At 34.0% G+C, this 18,700-nt stretch overlaps 1 protein-coding gene across 25 annotated transcripts in view; it reads left to right on the top strand.

Annotated features, from left to right (window-relative positions):
* SNX13 (sorting nexin 13) overlaps positions 1 to 18,700 on the top strand; it is a 143,558-nt gene that overhangs the window by 4,501 nt on the left and 120,357 nt on the right. For 7 of the 25 annotated variants that reach the window (XM_070615855.1, XM_070615854.1, XM_008515021.2 and 4 more), the window contains exon 2: positions 17,135 to 17,264. The exons of 16 other annotated variants lie outside the window; for them this stretch is intronic. In XM_070615855.1, coding sequence (XP_070471956.1) covers positions 17,241 to 17,264 — 24 coding nt within the window. In that variant the 5' untranslated portion in view covers positions 17,135 to 17,240. Of the gene's footprint in view, positions 1 to 15,633; positions 15,841 to 17,134; positions 17,265 to 18,700 lie in introns of those variants that run through there. 2 more of the 25 variants (XM_070615852.1, XM_070615851.1) reach the window with 1 other exon arrangement.

The raw sequence follows: 18,700 nt of genomic DNA, 5'->3' as shown, positions 1-18,700 counted from the left end.
TATTTTTCCCTACATTGATTCCAAGTTTTCAGAGAGCTTGTAAATAAATTATATTTATTTAGTAATTATTTTCATTATACTTTATTAATCTAGCACACATGTACACGTTGTTCATCACTTCTGATCAGCAGCTGCTAGCTAGATGATAGAATTGCAAACAAAGGAAATATGTGTGATGATTTAGGTGAGCCCTACAACTTTGTAGATAAGTATATATCCTCCATTAGGCATTTTAAATTATTAAAATAGTGGTTTAGATTTCCATAACTATCCTTGGGCATCTCAGGTAGGGAGATACCAATATACATGACTCTAGTGTTCAAATGGATTGTTCCACAGTTTGTTGACCAGTTTTCCATAGAAATTGCTAAAGGATAGTCTCTTAACTAGTCCATTGTGTATTTATGGTTAAAAGTGTTGCATTAATTGCTACAAATTTATAAAATTACTTTGAGGAAATATGAAATTAAATTTGGGAGAAGGACTAGGAAAGAAGTAGAAATGTTTGTAGTTTTTTGAAGATTTAAGGCGTTGGTTTGTGTGTCATAAGGCTGCTACAAAATGTGTGGCTTTTTATCTCTTCATGAAGTAACTACCAGTGTATATATAGACTTTTGCAGATTATAAAGGGTGCTTTATGCCCTAATTTAATCATATTGTTAGATGTGCTCATGCTTACTTAGGTTTAGTGTCATTTCTGGTTTAACTGTGGAACAGAGAATTCTCATAAAGGGAGAAGAAAAAGAGTATGAGGGGATGTTTGAAATAGATTGTTTTAGGTAGAATCAGCTAAGCTATGTTAGCTGAGTAGTAATGGAAAAGGAGGGAGCATGAGCTTCTGGAAGAGGAAGAAAATAGGTTCTATTGTGGGGAAGAGTCCAGGTCTGGCCACTCATTAACTAGCCATTTGATGGTAAGGCTAAGTAACTTGATGGCAATCCCTGAGGTTTCTCAGGGTATGGCTTTTTAAATTGTGTTTTGAAATTCTCTGCTTTCACAGACCATCAAGTGCCTCCTTAATTGATGGTAATCTAAACTTGATTGTCTATTTCTCAGTCAGGTTTAATTTTGATATTACAATGCCTAAATATTTATGAGGAGAGGGAACTTTGAATTAAAGCAGGTGGACAACTCTTAAGCTGTTTTACCATTTAAAAAAGTGGTTGAAATTGAGTGAATAAATAGACTGGAGCCACAGTGATGCGTACTTATGTCTGTCAACAAACTATACCCACAACAGTAGTGAGACAACAGACAAATGATCTGTATGTTAAGCATTATAAGGATGGGTCCCAACGTTACCACTTATTTATGATGTGACATTAGAGAAGTTATTTGAACTTTCTGAGCCTTAATTTCCTTCTGTGTAAAATTGGGATAATAATAGCATCTTCCTAGCTGCTCTCACATTGTTGCGAAGATCAAATAAAATGATAGAGGGTTTAACTCTTTGTAAACTGTCAATCATTATACATTTATTAGTGGTTAATACATCAGATGTTTTCTCTGTATGCCTTGCACTAATATGAATTCAAATCCTGGGCTCCATCTAGCTTTATGGCTCCCTAGCTTCTCAGTGGGTGGGTAGATCCCAGGAGAAAGAGGAGGGATCCCCTGGCCATTGGTGTATTTAGTTACAGGAGGAGGCAGGAAATAGACTAAAAGAAGTGAAGGGGAAAAAAAATAGGCTGAGAGCATGTCTTGCAAACTAGTTGTGAGGGTCATTTCTTGTGTGCTTGGTAAACTGATTCCAAAGAATTTGTGAAGGATGTTCCAAAAAATATTTTGAAAAAGGTTACTTATTTGAGGGTTAGCAGTCATTTGTGTGTACATATTCTGAAATGTTTGTAGGAAAAGAAATCTTTCAGTTTTAATCAACCCTGGTAAATTCTTAAAATTCTGGTAAATTCTTAAAAGGATAAGTTGTTGGTTAGGATTATTTTTATAAGGCTTTGGTTATAACTTGTATTGGAGATGAATTTTTGTGGATTAATTTGTTCCTCAAACAGAAAAACACCTAGTGTGTGGTAGTTCTGATGCTGAAGTGGTGTGTCAGGGCTAAGGCCTGCCCTCAGAAAATTCACTATCAGAATTAAATTCTGCCAGTTTGGCCATCATTTCAGCTGCAGCCTTGAGGTCTTTTGTCAGAATAAAACAACATAACTAAAGGGTGAAAAATTAAGAGTAAGAAAAGGTTGGAGAATGTAATTAGAAGGTAATTACTTTCATTAGCATTATAACTCCAAGTAAAGCTACCAGTTAGGATGAGATGGCAGCTCTAAAATGAGCTTCTCCTTGCAACTCAAGAGTCAGCCCATCTCTGCTGTCTGTTTACTCCAAGCTAATTCACAGCAAGAAGTGAAAAAAAGCAAAAAGAAAAATGACAGAAGCAAAATAATCTGTGAATTTGTTTTTTTTCCTTTTCCCTGAAAAGACTCTAAATTTCCTTATAGATGTCTACCAAATTTTACCAAAAGACTACAGAATTCCATTATTATCCTGGTGGAAGTAATACTTGGTTCCCACCCTCATAGATATGGATTCATTTGTTTGCTTCTTTTACATTTCTTCCCTACTTGAATGTAAATTCCTGAGGATGGGGCTTCTAGTTGTATTCCCAGTGCCTGGAACAGAGCTTGACACTTAGTAGTCCTCATTAAATATCTGTTGAATGAATGTTGAATATTCCTTCCAGTAAAATTAAGGTAAAAGTGAAAAATTACTAACACAAAAATTGTCTATGATAAATTTAAACTATGACATTAATTACCCTTCAAGGATTGGTGGTTATCTATGTCTATTAGAAATTTTTTAATAGTACACTGTGGTTGAATGTTGTGTTTGGGATCACAAAACACAAAATAAATTTTGACAAAAAAAAAGTTGAACACTAGGCTTGTAGTTAGAACGTAATTCTGTCTTATTTTTTCCTACAGGGAAAATCTGATTAGATTGATGTTATTTTCATATAACTGATTGTCAATGCAAGAACAACTGGATTTTATCTTGTATCTATTACTACTTGATTTTTATTCTCATTTCTTGGGAACCACTTAACATTTGTATTCCTGAACTAGATAAACTTAAAGAAAGCTTTGTTTTTAATAGTACAATAATGCTGATTTTTCTGGTTGTTTGTTGAGGGTTTCACAGTTAGTATGACCTTTAATGCTATCTTGAAAGTTTGCAAGTACTGTATGAATAAAAATTTGGTCATGAATTTCAAAAAGTTGGAAATTTGGGGGGTCCATTTTCAAGGAGGGCAGCTCAATGTCTTGACTAAAATGCCTCTTAATGTCACTGTTAGAGCCAGAGCATTGTTAGATCATTTCACTCATCTACACTTGCTTTGTATATTCAGAAATAATATGTACCTGAAAAGTTCAATAATAGTTCTACTGTGTTCAGCTGTGAAAATTAAACTAATTTAATGATCTTTAAGTTAGTATGAGAGGTTCATATACATCAACTGGAATAATTAATCATCGTTGGCTAATTGCACTGTTTTCTCCAGTTTCCTGAGGGACCTGTTTAATTCTGGTGCATCAGTGAAACCCCTAAGGTGAATCCTGCTTTGCTTTTGACCTTAGCCCTGCATTGTTGGAGAGTCCTTGGATGTTATTCCATTTAAATGTGAATTAGTTTTGCTCTTGGAACCCTGGAACTATTTTTAGCCTGGCTGTGGTTTGGCACAGGAGAGAATATGTGATTCTTTGTATTGTGACTGCTTTTATTTTCAGGCTAGAGTTGTGTGACATGTTAACATGCGTGTGTGGAGAATGAGGCTTGGAAATTATAAAACTGAGTGAAGTACAGTTTTAATGGAAGAGTTAGATATGGAATAAAATTTCACCTCATTTTGGTTATTATGTACATTTTGGGAAATAATGGTCTGATTTTAAGATATTATGTTTTATCCAACGTTTCTCCAAGTCACAATATTGTACTTTAGAATTTGTTCTTGATTCCTCTTCCTGAGTTTCTTTGAGAAGGCATTTTTTTCTCAGAATTTTTCTCAGTGTTTACTCAGACTGCAGCTGTTAATATAATCAGCCAGTTTTACATCCAGTGCTTTTTTTTTTTTTGAGTAGTACCTAAGTGCTCAACACTTACACGGTTGCAATAGTCTAATCTTGGTAAAAGTTAGCAGAATAAGAGGAAATGGGCTAAAGGGAGGTTGGTGACAACTTGAAAGGTGGAATGCAACAAAGATACAGGAAAAGAAACTGAAATAATGTACTTTACAAATAGTGTGTTGATTACATAACAATTTTAGAAAATCAATTAGGCTTAAGAATATTTTATAATTTATTAAAAATGTATTTTATGAACCAAAAAGTTCCGCAGGTTACATCCGATAGCTCAGCATAATCAGTCAAATAATAGACACTAATGCAAAATTTATAGGACTGCCTAACGAAGTTAGTGAGGTTGTCTTTTTTTTTTTTTAAGATTTTATTTTTCCTTTTTCTCCCCAAAGCCCCCCGGTACATAGTTGTATATTCTTCGTTGTGGGTCCTTCTAGTTGTGGCATGTGGGATGCTGCCTCAGCGTGGTTTGATGAGCAGTGCCATGTCTGCGCCCAGGATTCGAACCAACGAAACACTGGGCCGCCTGCAGCGGAGTGCGCGAACTTAACCACTCAGCTATGGGGCCAGCCCCAGTGAGGTTGTCTTTGTACTGGGACTCAGAGTGTTAATCATCTTTATCTGTATTTTTCTCTCTACACACACATGCACACTTACATATATGTCTTCTAAGCACAAATTGAACATTCCTAGTGTCTGAAGAAGTGTATGTGCTTTTGGTTAAGAATCATGGCGGGTATCAGATTATTTGGATTTGAATCTAAGTTTTGTCACTTAGAGCATTTTGGCCTTGGAAAGTTAATAACCTTTTTGGACCTTGGTTTTCTCATCTGTGTTACTTGTAAATTAATGATACTTACTGCATAGGATTGTTATAAGTATTAAGTGAAATAACACGTGTTAAGTACTGTGCACAGTGTTTCCCACAGTGACACTTAATAAATACTGTTTCCTCAGATGTAAATAGCAAGTGGTTTATTTTCATAACTTACACTTTAATGTTTGAAATTTTCTCTGTTCTGTCTTTGTTTCATTGAGGAAGTTTTAAAATGTCAAATTAAACAAAGTAATCCTCTTTAACCCAGATGATCTAATTCTTCCCTCACTTTCTATCTCAGTTTTTCCTAACTTTCTATTTTATGTATTGGATTAAAGAGCTAGATTTAGACTGAATTTCAGGAGGAAATCAAGAGCGGTGACACCTGTATAATATAATTCTAGTTATGCTAGAACTTGTAACTAACCAATATATTTCTTCTGGCCATTAAAGCTTTTACTGTAGATGAAGTAAAAGGGAAAAATTGTAGTATAATCTCATATTATGCTTTAAAAGTGCCAGTTTATGTAGTTTTCTGCTTCAGAAAGTACTATGGTTCTTGTCAATTTGATGAAGTTTTATGTAAAGTAGCTCTAAATTTGTATAAGCTCTTCTATTGAATTGTTCCTTTTATAGGGAATAGAAAGGTGAGGAATATTAAAGTCTTTTGTTTAAAAAAATATGTAGTTGGTTTGATTGGTATTAGAAGTACTGTGTAGTAGGTTAAGAAAAGGATTTAAGGCTAAGTTATTACAAATAAAATTTGTACTTATAAATCTGAATATGGATGTTAAGCATATAAACTATTTAAATTCCTTTATAGAACAGCTGCTTATCTGCATTCATGTAATAGTACAATACACTGTTATACTCAAGGAGTGACATGTTCATGTTTTAATAACATTTTACTTAGCTGGAGATTATGCCATCATGGTCCTTTGTGGGTCGGTCAATCTGTGTCTGTTTTCCTTTCTATCCTTATTTTTTCCCTCTTGTCACTGTTGCTTTTTGGATGTGTTGATTTGTTCCCCCCTGCCTTTGTCTTTTATTATTCTCCTGTCTGTAGACCTGCAACGTGTTCTCTCAGGATTTCCCCCACAACCTTCACCATTTCCTCCCGTCTCAAATAAATTCAACAGGCCACAATAGAGAATTTAACTTTTATTTTTTAAGTTACATTCCGCTTACGAATTTAAGAATATTTTCCATTGTTAATTTAAAAGGCTGACAAATTAAACAGTTTATGTATATTTTTGAAACAATACAGCAATTTCCTTTTATGATTTTATGCCTTTTGTCTGAATTTATCTTGGTTAAAAAGACATTATCTCTGAGTTAATGAACAATGTTGAGCTTTATTTTTTTATTGTGAATTAAGAGGATTTTGTAGTACTTTCAGTGTCATTGTTCTGATATTCAGTTGTTAATCTACAGCCTTCAGGAATGTGAAGGAAATTTCTCTAAATCTGTACCAACTCTAGAACATACCCTGAAAGTTATCTGATATTAATATCTGATACAGAATACGAATACCTACAAAATCTACATCAGATTCTTAAAGAGTACCAAGGACTTTAAGATGTTCGTGTTAGTTTGGTTACTTCAATTTTTCTGATAAATTGAATTTTTGAATCTTAGTAAAACATTTTTATTTGATTATTCAGATATCGTGTGCCGAATTTTGCCCATCGCTTCCCCTTTTTTTAAACTTACTTGAGAGCCAGTGTAAAATAATGGTTCACAACATGCTTGAATTTTAAACCAAGCTCAGTTCATATGTCTTAGCTGTTTCCTCATCTATGGAATGAGTTAGTAATTTAATTTATAGAGGACTTGTGAGAATTAGATTATATATAAACTTGTTTGCAAAGGTCTTAGCCCATACTAAGCACTTAATAAATGATGGCTCCTATTATTGTTTTAGAAGATGTCCTTTCATAAGAAAGAAAAGAAAGATAGGAGATTGGTGCAGTTCACTGTTGGGCTGTGCATTGAAGATGTAGCTCTCTCTACTGTGATGGGCTTGTGTTGTTTTGATTTTCCCTTGGATTATATATTATGGGGAAAAGGAGAAGTTAAACTGTGGATATTGAGACTTTTATTCTTGTATTGTTGTAGCCTTATTTGAATGAGGGAGGAGGGGTCCATTTATGAATACGACCTGTTTTATCTTGCTTTTGCCCCAGTGAATTGCTATGGTAAAAGTTTTGTGTACTTTAGTAAAGGAACACTATTGTGAATGGAAATCTGATGTGTAAATTAAATTCATTCTAATTCACTTTCCTTCAAGGAGCATAAGATGAATTGCCATGTAACTGAGCTTATTTTTCAGTATGAGGTAATGATAGAGAATGGTCTTGATATTTGAAGATCTTTATGTACTATAATGTGGCCCAAATAGAGTTGGGTAGGCAGTAGACAGATTGTTGGGTTAAAAATGCATCAATGATACACTGTATTATATCAAAATGATACATTTTATTTTATGACAGAATTTAAAGAGAACCAAGGTATTTATGGAATAAGAATAAAATTATTGAAAAATCTGGATACTGAAGATTTTATTTTCCTTTTGATATTTTCTTTCTGGCCTTGAAAAATTTTGTAGAGTAATGCCCCCTCCCGGTTTAAACATTTCCATAGTTGTTTCAAGAAATGGAATGAATTAAAACTTTGTTCATTTTTCAGAGAGGGAGCTTTTTAAAGAAATGATTTAAATATAATTAAAAAATAATTTTTGTTAGATGTTTTATAAGAAATGCAATTTTTAGTATGTTTAATTACTCTTAAGAATTGATTAAAATTACTAGCTACATAGTTTTCAACCATTTTGTATTCTAACTAACCGTGGTGGAAATCTAGCCTTTTTTTCCTTTATCCATATACATTGACCTTCTAGGTACAGGAGTAGCATAACCTGTTAGAGATATCATTTTAATTCAAAGACTTGTTTCTCTTGTTTGTTTGTTTCTCTTGTTTGTTTGAACCTCAAGTAGGATATACAGGGTTCTCCTTTGTTTATATTGATATTCACAACTAATTATTTTTATTTTTCAAATGAAGATAGCTTTTTTTGGCAAGTAGTTTTAAAAATAATTGATGCTTTTAAAAATTTGAAACATAAAGTTAAATGTAAAGAAAAAAATCTTAATCACTTGTAATTTCATCACCCAGAATAACTACAATTAACATTTCCTGTCTTCAATATACTGCTTTATTTGCACAGTCTTTTAAAAAGCTGAATCATATATACAAACAAATTTGTAACTTCCTGTCTTCACTTAATATGAATTTACAGAGCAATTTTATTTATGAATACTCATGTAAAAATTATAAGTAAAATAGATTGTCAGATTGTACATTAAAGGAAGACTGCTATAGTTGAGATTCATTGAAGATATGCAAAGATGTCTCATTATTTAGAAATATGTTAACTGTAACTCAAAACTTTATTAATTGGTCCGTGGAGAAAAAAATCCTAAGTATTATAGGAAATACCAAGAAAGCATTTGATAAAATTCAGCTTCTATTCCTGGTTAAATATTTTTAATAAAATAGAAATAGATGAATACTGTATTAAAAATTGTGTGTTAAAACAAATGTCAACAGCATACTTTGCACTTTTTAGTCTTATGTGTAGCTTTTTTATCATGAGCAAATTTGACTTATAATTTTTCGTCTTTGCCTATCACATAAGTAAAAAATTACATGTTTGCTTTTAAAGTTTAGATTTTTTTGATTGCTGGTTGGGTTAATAATTTTTCATATCCTGATTGGCCGTTTGTATTTTTTGTTTTGTTTTACCTGTTCTCATCCTGTTTTTATTTTGGAGTATTGGTCTGTTTCTTAATGATTTATAACATGTCATTACTCATCGATTTTAACCTTTTGTTGTATATGGTGCATATATTTTTACAAGTATATATATTTAACTTTATGGAGTTTTTTGCTATTAAAAATTAATTTTATGATGTCAAATATGTGAATCCTTTTCGTTGATTTTGCCCCTTTAAAGAAGACCTTTTCTGGCCCTCGATTGTACAATGATTTCTCGTTTTTTTAGTCGGAGTCTCCAAGCTGATTTATATATATATTTTGTATTTTTGTGAGGTATTTTCTAGGGGAAAAGTACTGATAATTTTTATCATTTTTTTATAATGCAAATTTTCAGATATACAGAAACCTTGAAAAATATTGCATTAGTACCCATGTACCAATTATCTAGATTTGTTAACATTTTGTCATATTTGCTTTGTCTGATTCTTTATGTGTCATTTTTGTTTTTGTAGTGGAACCATTTTAAAGTAAATTTCAGGTATTAATGTCACTTCTCAAAATACTCTCATGAATCTCCAAAGAATAAAGATGTTTTTTGATATAACTGCAGCATTATTGTCACACCTAATAAAATTACCAGTAATTTCCTATTATTGTCTAGTATTGAGTATATTCAGATTTCCCCAGGTTGAAACAGAATCTAATTCAACAATATCATTGTTATATCTCTTTAATCCAGAATAGATAATCTTTCCATCTTTCTTCCTCCTCCTCCTCCTCTTCTTCTTTCTACTTTTTCTTATCATCTTTCTCATCTTGATTGTTGTGGGTGATTGTCTGGTCCATTAGGGTGCTGTGTAGGATGCACACAGCACATCCTTGGCCTCCGTGGTAGCCCCCCTCACCCATTTTGATAACCAAAAATGTCTCCATAGATTGCTGAATGTCTCCTAGGGGACAAAATTACCCCTGGCTGGGAACCACTGCATTAATGAGGGTAGTATCTTTTCTGCACTTAGTTTTTTTAGATACTCATTTCTTAGAATTGTTTTTATCTTGAATCTATTCTGTTCCATTGTCTGCGTCTATCCTTTAGCCTATTTTGCTTATTTATTTTACGTTTCTTTGTTGTTTAGTAAGTGGTAATTTAAAAAATAGCTTTATTGATATATAATTCATGTAGCATACAATTCACCCGGTTAAAGTGGGTGAGTATACTTGGTATATTCACAGAGTTGTGCATTCATTGCCACAGTAAGATGTAGAAGTCATTACACCCATATAGAAAAACCGTCACCCTTTAGCCAACACTCCCAAATCCCTCCCTTGAGTCCTGGGCTCTAACAAATCTGTCTCTTTGGATTTGCCTATTTTGGACATTTTATATGAATGAAATCATACAATATGTGGCCTTTGTTACTGGCTTCTTTCATGTAGCATGTTTTCAAGGTTCATCCAACTTGTAGCATGTATCAGTACTTCAAATTTCTATTGTATTGCCCAATAATATCCCCTTGTATAGATACACCACATTTTGTCTATCCTTTCATCTGTTGATGGATATTGGGTTATTTCCACTTTGGGCCTATTTTGAATAATGCTGCTATGAATACTTGTGTACAGAGTTTTTTATGGACATATTCTCTAGGGTATATACTAGGAATGTAATTGCTGGATCATATGGTAACGCTGTTTAACCTTTTGAGGAACTGTGAACTGTTTTCCAAAACGGCTATGCCATTTTACATTCCCATCAGGGAATGTAGGGTTCTAGTAGGAGGGTTCTAATTTCTGCACATCCTCAAGAATATTTGTTGTTATCTGTCTTTTTGTTTAAAGTTATCTGGCGGGTGAGAAGTGATATCTCATAGTGGTTTTGATTTGCAGTTTCCTAATGCCTAATGATGTTGAGCATCTTTTCATGACCACTTATATTGTTTTCTTTGGAAAAATGTGTATTCAAATCTTTTGCTTATTTAAAAATTGGATTATTTGTCTATTTCTTACTCAGTTTTAACAGTTCTTTGTATATTCCAGGTAAAAGTTCATTATCAGATACATCATTTACAAATACTTTTTCCTATTCTGTGGGTTGGCTTTTCACTTTCTTGATGATATCACTCGCAGCACAAAATTTTCTAATTTTGATGTAGTCAGGTTTATCTTTTTTTGTTGTTGATTGTGTTTTTGGTGTCAAAGGTATTTAAATTTTGCAGTGCATTTTCTTTAGTTAGCTTCAGGAGATGGTATCAAGTATCACATAAGCAAGACAAAATGAATAGGTAAAAGTAGGGCTGAAATTAAGCCATTGTAATTTCCCCCAACTTGAATTTTGAAAAAATGTTTTTTTTCATGAATTTCGTTGTTGCATCTAGATGGTATGTGTGTGTTTATTAACTGAGAATTTAAGGGCCATGAGGGGTTGGGTTTACATTGTAGCAGTGCTGGGTAATTAACAACCACTGTGCTTTGTGTGGGGAAGCTAACTACAGTAACCTAAAATTCTCAGGTGTTCCAGTCTTTAGTTACCCTTCTGTGAGTGTTCTTCGTGGTTAGTCACACCCCCTAGAGGAGGAGAAATCCTCCAAAACCAGAGACCATATGTTTCCAACCCTGCCCTTTCTGCCTGTGTAATCTACTTACTCTTCCTTGCTGAATTCTTGGCGGCATTTTCTCATGATTATTGGGGTGCTTATCCATGATTTTTTCTCCTAGCACATCCTAAGTTTCTGGTTGGTTAACTTAGAGATCCCTTAGTAGGGTAGCTCGTTCTTTGAACAGCACTCCAGGTCCGGGAATCATAGCACAGATCATGATATTCTTGAGGATCATCTGTGTTTGTGGTCCAGCTGCCTCTTTGCAAACAGTCACTTGCAGCAGTGTCTGCCCTTATCACCTCCACCTTCTTAGTGTCGTACTTCTTATTAGACATTTAAAATTTTTATTTACTACTTTAATAATTAAACCTTGACAGTATACAAATACATGTCTATTTTTTTTAAATTCCATGTGCAAATCTGTTTTAAAGGTCATGTGTATGTTGAGTTTTTTCCTTATTACCATAATTTGACCAACTATTTTGTCTTGCTTTTTCAAACAGGATTTTAGTTTCATATTTTTCACTTGGTGGAGTGCAAGTTTTGTGATAGCATTTATGATTATTGCTTTATAGAAATAAATGTTAGTGATAATCCATTTACTTAAATATTTTAAATGATTGTTAATTGAATGTTAATAAAAGGAGTTAAGGATATGTTGTGTCTTTTGTAGGAAGAGTGGTATGTGCAATCTAAAAATCATAAAGTATTATTTGCAGTGTATTTTTTGTTAAAAAATTACACGCTTCTTGAAAAGTAAACCAGTACAAAAGAGTATTTAGTAAAAAGTAAGTATTGTTTACTTTTTCCATTTTAAAAGCAGTCTAGGTACTTATATCCATACCTTTGTCTATGTTTAAACACTCATGAGAATTTTTATTAAATTTTTAAAAATTACTCTTAAAGGTAGTGATGTGAATTATCTTTTCCCACTTTGATAAATTTCTCATTTATCTGGTTTTTCCAAGTTTTTTTTATTGTTACACTTTATACTTTTTTTTTTGTGAGACGTAGGTTTTTTTGTGTGTGTGTGAAATTACAATTGTACATCATTATTAGTCATGTTGTAGGTACATCACTTCACCCTTAGTGCCCTCCCCCCACCCCCCTTTCCCCTGACAACCACCGATCAGTTCTCTTTGTCCATATGTTAACTGCCAACTATGAGTGGAGTCATACAGAGTTCGTCTTTCTCTGTCTGGCTTCTTTCACTCAACATAATACTCTCAAGGTCTATCCATGTTGTTGTGAATGGGACGACTTTGTCCTTTTTTATGACTGAGTAGTATTCCATTGTATATATATACCACAACTTCTTTATCCAGTCATCAGTTGCTGGGCACTTAGGTTGGTTCCATGACTTGGCTATTGTGAATAATGCTGCGATGAACATAGGGGTGCATGGAACTTTTGGAATTGCTGATTTCAGGTTCTTAGGATAGATACCCAGTAGTGGGATGGCTGGGTCATAAGGTATTTCTATTCTTAACTTTTTGAGGAATCTCCCTACTGTTTTCCACAGTGGCTGTACCAGTTTGCATTCCCACCAACAGTGTATGAGGGTTCCCTTTTCTCCACAGCCTCTCCAACGTTTGTCACTCTTGGTTTTGGATATTTTTGCCATTCTAACAGGTGTAAGGTGATATCTTAGTGTAGTTTTGATTTGCATTTCCCTGATGATTAGTGATGATGAGCATCTTTTCATGTGTCTATTGGCCATCCGTATATCTTCTTTGGAGAAATGTCTGTTCATGTCCCCTGCCCATTTTGTAATTGGGTTGTTTGATTTTTTATTGTTGAGTTTTGTGAGTTCTTTGTATATTATGGAGATTAACCCTTTGTCGGATAAATAACTTGTGAATATTTTTTCCCAATTAGTGGGCTGTTTTTTTGTTTCAATCCTGTTTTCCCTTGCCTTGAAGAAGCTCTTTAGTCTGATGAAGTCCCATTTGTTTATTCTTTCTATTGTTTCCCTCATGTGAGGGGTTATGGTGTCCAAAAAGATCCTTTTGAAGCTGATGTCAAAGAGTGTACTGCCGATATTCTCTTCTAGAAGACTTATTATTTCAGGCCTAATCTTTAGGTCTTTGGTCCATTTTGAGTTCATTTTAGTAAATGGTGAAAAAGAATGGTTGATTTTCATTGTTTTACATGTGGCTGTCCAGTTTTCCCAGCACCATTTGTTGAAGAGACTTTCTTTCCTCCATTGTAGGCCCTCAGCTCCTTTGTCAAAGATTAGCTGTCCATAGTACACTTTATACTTTTATCTTCTTTCCTTTCCTCTGCCCTGTAAATAGTAGTTGCTTGATGAATTGATTTGACATAGAACCCAAGGGCAAGTGGAACCTAAGTGTTAAGATGCCAGTTAATGATAAGAAAGGAAGATAAACTGGTGAAGATTGTCACTTGGACAAAAACCCCTTTATTTATATAACATTGATTTAGATGATTAATCGGAAATTCTGTGTATTCAATATATACTTATTGAGAGTACACTGTATGTGCCAAGTGTTATACTTGGCACCAGGAATACGTCAATGAACAAAACGTCCATAATTTATGCCCCCATGAGACTTACAGCATATGGTATATAGAGGACAGTAAATAGGCAATTCCAACGTAGCGTAATAAATGAGGATATTGGCCAGAGAGTGGTTGAAATGCTGAACCATGGAGTCCAATCTAGAAGGGGAAATGAATCAAGAAGTGGGCTAAGTAAGGAAAAAGTAGAAGAAAGTAGAAGAATCATTGTCTGAATGACAATGAGAAATAGATGCAGTTGATGTAAAATTTAGAACTGAAGATTGTGATCAGAGATTGAGTTAATTTTTACATTTCCTTTTTAGAGAAGACAAGGTGATGATGAAGTCTAGAGTGTGGTCTTATAGTGGCTGAAGTGGAGTTGCAGGGAAACTTGGTGGAGATGAAATGCTTACAATATTAAAAGTAGAGTGTTGGATGGATTATCTATATGTATATTGAAATAATTCAAGGTTAAGGTAGTATTTGGGATAGAGAAGAATGTTGTGCACCATATGTCAAGAGTTTTGAGTGAACGGTTAGGAGTGCCTTGGAGAGCATTGATTCTCATCTGTGACTGCATATTGGAATCACCCGGGAAACTTTACAAACTACTAATGCTCTTACCCTAACTTTGCTGCACATTGGAAAGTCTAATGGTCAGCTCCCATCCCCAGCTGTTCTGATTTAATTTGTATGGGGTGTAACCTAGGCAGTGATACTTTAAAATGCCCCCCAGGTAATTCTCATGTGGAAGAATTGCACAGGGACAAAGGTTTTTACAGGGAACTGGCTGGGAGTTATGGTTGGGACTGTGACCCTGCATCATGAAGTTGAGATACATGATAAATGAAAGAATAAGCACCTTTGAGAGGGCTGCAGGAGAAGCAGCTTTTACTTAAGCAAACCGTGAAGTTTTTGAGGACATAGATGCATTTCTTTTTACAATGAAACAGTGTAAACCTAGAGGGAAGCTTTGGGAGGGAGGGAAGCAGTAGGAAGTTGGATAAGGAGGAAAAAGTAAGAATAGTACAGTGGTTAGAGTACAGGAGAGGACTGATAACTGAGTAAATTTATCTCTTGGTGATGACCAAAGATAACAGGGTATAGTGGGTTCAGAATTAGTCTGGAAGGTACACTCAGGAGTCCCATAGTGGATGACATTTGGCAATTGGGTGAATGGTTCTCAGGAGTCAGTTTAGACCTTGATGGGTTGAATTTCATGGGAAGTCCTAGCCTTGTGTCTTTCTCTTCTTTAAGGGGTCTAGATTGATTATGCAAGATCCTTGGAGAGGCCCAGAGTTCTGAGCTGTTGTTCTACAGACACCCAGGGGAGTGGTTAGAGGCCCGGTCTGTTTGTTCTGACACTGGCAGGAGGAGGCTCTGGAGTGTCAAGGATTGGTTAGGTCTGCACAGCATAGCTCTGCTCACTCTGATGTGCTGACACTTTGCTGTACCTAACAATGGCATATCCTTTACTACTTCTTTACTTTTACACTTAATGCTTTTTAGGAGCAATTTTAATTGCCCAATTCCAGATTTGTGAGCACCTATTGATAGGTTTTATTTTTTTCAATGTACAAGAAATGGTATAGACTTAGTGAAAAGGGACCTTATATATTATGTCAGCAAACTTCCTTTATACATTAGAATTTTATGCATAGAGGATCGAAGTGAGTTTCACAGAGAAAACACTTAGTCTAGATTTACCATAAATTGTATATGGGACTAAAGATTTATAATCGTTACACTGATTCAAATTCGTTGTAATAATAAATCAGTTAACTGCAACTCATTAATTTGACATGTAACTTAATTTTTTTGCACTGTTAAGCTTGGAAAATGAGAACATCAGACATCAACTGTCAACAATGCAGCACATTTATTATTTTTTTTAAATTAAAGAAAGCTTTTTAAAGTATGATACTTGTGGGCTTCAAGAGCTACCCTACTTATGCAGATGAACTATGAAATTACTTTTGAATAAAGAACTCATTCAAAACATTATAAAAAATTCCAGTATATTTTCGGTCAGAATAAGGTAAGTAGTAAAGTAGTAAATTTGGTAACAGCTTGATGTAGAAATAAGAAAATTATGTGCTAAATGGAAAACAAGAGTTTTGCATAATTATAGTATATCATGTTAACTAGTAATTAAAGCCCATGTGCTTGTACTCTGCAAAATATATGTCATGACTGAAACTTTAATACTTTTTTTAATTAGATGATTTTGCATACAGTGACCTCATTTCACATGTGTTCCAGTTATGGAGCTAAAAGTAACTTTTCAAGGCTATGACACCAACTAGAAGAAGCTTATGATGGGTCATGGCAATTTAGGCTAGGATGCTTCCACAGCTGGGTTGTGACATGCATTTTTATATGTATCTTTTATATTAATAGTTTTCGGATGTGCTTAGCGAGATGGAAACTGAGGAGCAGTTATGCTAAATGGTGCTTATTTTCTTTTTCTCTTTTTGAATTGCATTCATTGACTTACCTGATGTTTAGGTGGATATGAATGGTACCCATTTTTCTAAAACTCAGTTGATATATTTATTAAACAACTCTGCATAACAAGTCAGTTGTCTCAGTCATCTATGTGGGTACATTTCACAGTTTAGTTTTACCAATACAGACTATTTATAGGAGTAGTGTTAAGATATTTCTTTGGCTATGGCAGCTAACATCATTTGGCTTAAATTTTCTAGGCCAAAATTATTTCTACTATACTATATGTTGGGAAATTCTAACTCAGTTCAAGATTTGTTGTTAGAATATATCAAGTTTCCTCCTGAGGAGAATTTTGGCTTTGCTTATTTGGCTTTGCTATAGTCTGCCACCTTGTAAAAGTAGGGTCGTGAGAACACTAGTTAGGCTCTTTAGTTTTTATGGCTTATCTGATTTTTAGGTGCATCTGGATTTAACGCTCAATCAGAAGTATAGACTACCCACGCTCAGTGTTCTTAGACTATCTGATGCTCAGTACCTCTCAAAGCCCAAAAGAATTGATATTGGGGGAAAATGCCCAAGGATTATTTAATACAACCTTTCTTCTAGATTCTCTAATTTCGTCTAATTTTTTGTTCATTTATAGTTGTGATTAGCTTCTCTAATTTCTATCCTTGGATATAGTTTGACTGCTAGAAAACTATAATTTTAGAGCACATTAGTTTTACTCCTTACAGAATTGCCTTCATTGAATTGCCTTTTAATGTTTATGTCCAGTTTTATTTAAAGTCATTATGAGAAGCAATTTTGTTAAACTTTCTAATGACTTTCCTGTAAAACTATTGCTGAGAACATTAACCAGTACTTCATGCTTTGTTTTTCAGATAAATTCCTATATGATACAATTCTTTAAAAATTCAGAGCTGCAGATATAGAGCACCAGTTAATGAGAGGAACCTTGGATATCATCTATTCCCAACCTGTTTACAGATGAAGAAATTGAGACTCAGAGAGGTCAGCTATAAGTAGCTGGCCTAGAACCCGGGTCTAAAAATTGTGTTTTCTAACAACTGACCCAGTTTGTTTTTTTTTTTTTTTTTTTAGTTTTTAAAAAGTTGAGGTGAAATTAATATAAAGTTAACCATTTTAAAGTGAGCAATCCATTGGCATTTAGTACAATTGCAATGTTGTGCAACTACCACCTCTGTCTATTTCCAAAACATTGTTGTCACCCAAAAGGAAGACTGTATCCATTATAGTTCTCCCCTCTTTTTTTTTCCTCCCTAGCACTTAGGAGCCACTGTTCTGCATTCTATCTCTATGGGTTTATCTATTCTGGATATTTCATATAAATGGAATTATACAATATTTGACCTTCTGTGTACGGCTTCTTTCACTTAGCATAATAGATCCACATTGTAGCGTGTATCAGTACTTCATTCCTTTTTATGGCTGAATAATATTCCATTGTATATAGATACCACAATTTGTTTATCCATTCATTCATTGATGGACATTTGGGCTATTTCCACCTTTTGGCTGTTTTGAGTAGTACTGCTATAAACATGTATGTACATGTATTTATTTGAGTTTTCAGTCCTTTTGGGTGTATACCTGGGAGTGAAATTTCTGGGTCATAAGGTAATTCTATGTTTAAATTTTTGAGGAACCACCAAACTGTTTTACACAGCAGCTGCACCATTTTACATATCTCCAGTATTGTTTGTCTATTTGTTTCCCCTCTACTCTACTATGGTAAGAACACGGTGACTTGAAAAAGAAAATGAGCCAAAGATCAGATTTTTTTAAAGTTGTAAACTCTTACTTGGTACATCTTATGCAGTAGGTTTTTCCGCTAGGTTTATGTATCTTTTTTCCAGTGGTTCATTGGTTTATTGAATATGGTTTTGATTTGTTCCTTTCGTTCAAACGGGTAAAGTTGCACACCTTCATTTCTTTTCCCTCACTATATTTATGTTCTGAGAACCTATTAAAATGGTTTTAGAGATCTAAGTAAATGTCAATCTATTTATTATACAAAAATAATTAAAAAGAAGAAATAGCAGCAACACAGATAGTCTTGGGTACTTTCAAGGAGTTATTTATAGGTTTTAATTGACTTAACTGCAGGTCAAATTTCTTTGTCTTCCACTTTTGCTTTAGGAGTCAATTGGCAGGACTTGGCAGTTGTGTTTTGAGTCTCTAAATTTGAGGCCATCCCATCACTGTAACGTCTTTACTAAAACAGTGCCTTCTGTTACACTTAATAAATGGATGTTGCAGAAGATTTAAAGTAAGTGGTTTAAGATAGGTTAAATAGTTATGAAATCTTTTATGCTTTCCAGGTAAGGCTGATTTTGATTTAGTTTGGACTAAATAATGATCCTCTGTCATTATTGAAGTTGCCTGTTTTTTTCAATATTTCATTTTTTATTTGGTTTTAGTCATAA

Source organism: Equus przewalskii, chromosome 4 (genome assembly GCF_037783145.1).
Source record: "Equus przewalskii isolate Varuska chromosome 4, EquPr2, whole genome shotgun sequence".
Classification (NCBI taxonomy): Eukaryota; Metazoa; Chordata; class Mammalia; order Perissodactyla; family Equidae; genus Equus; species Equus przewalskii.
Note: the sequence above shows the minus strand (reverse complement) of the source record. Positions and strands in the feature narration are given on the sequence as shown.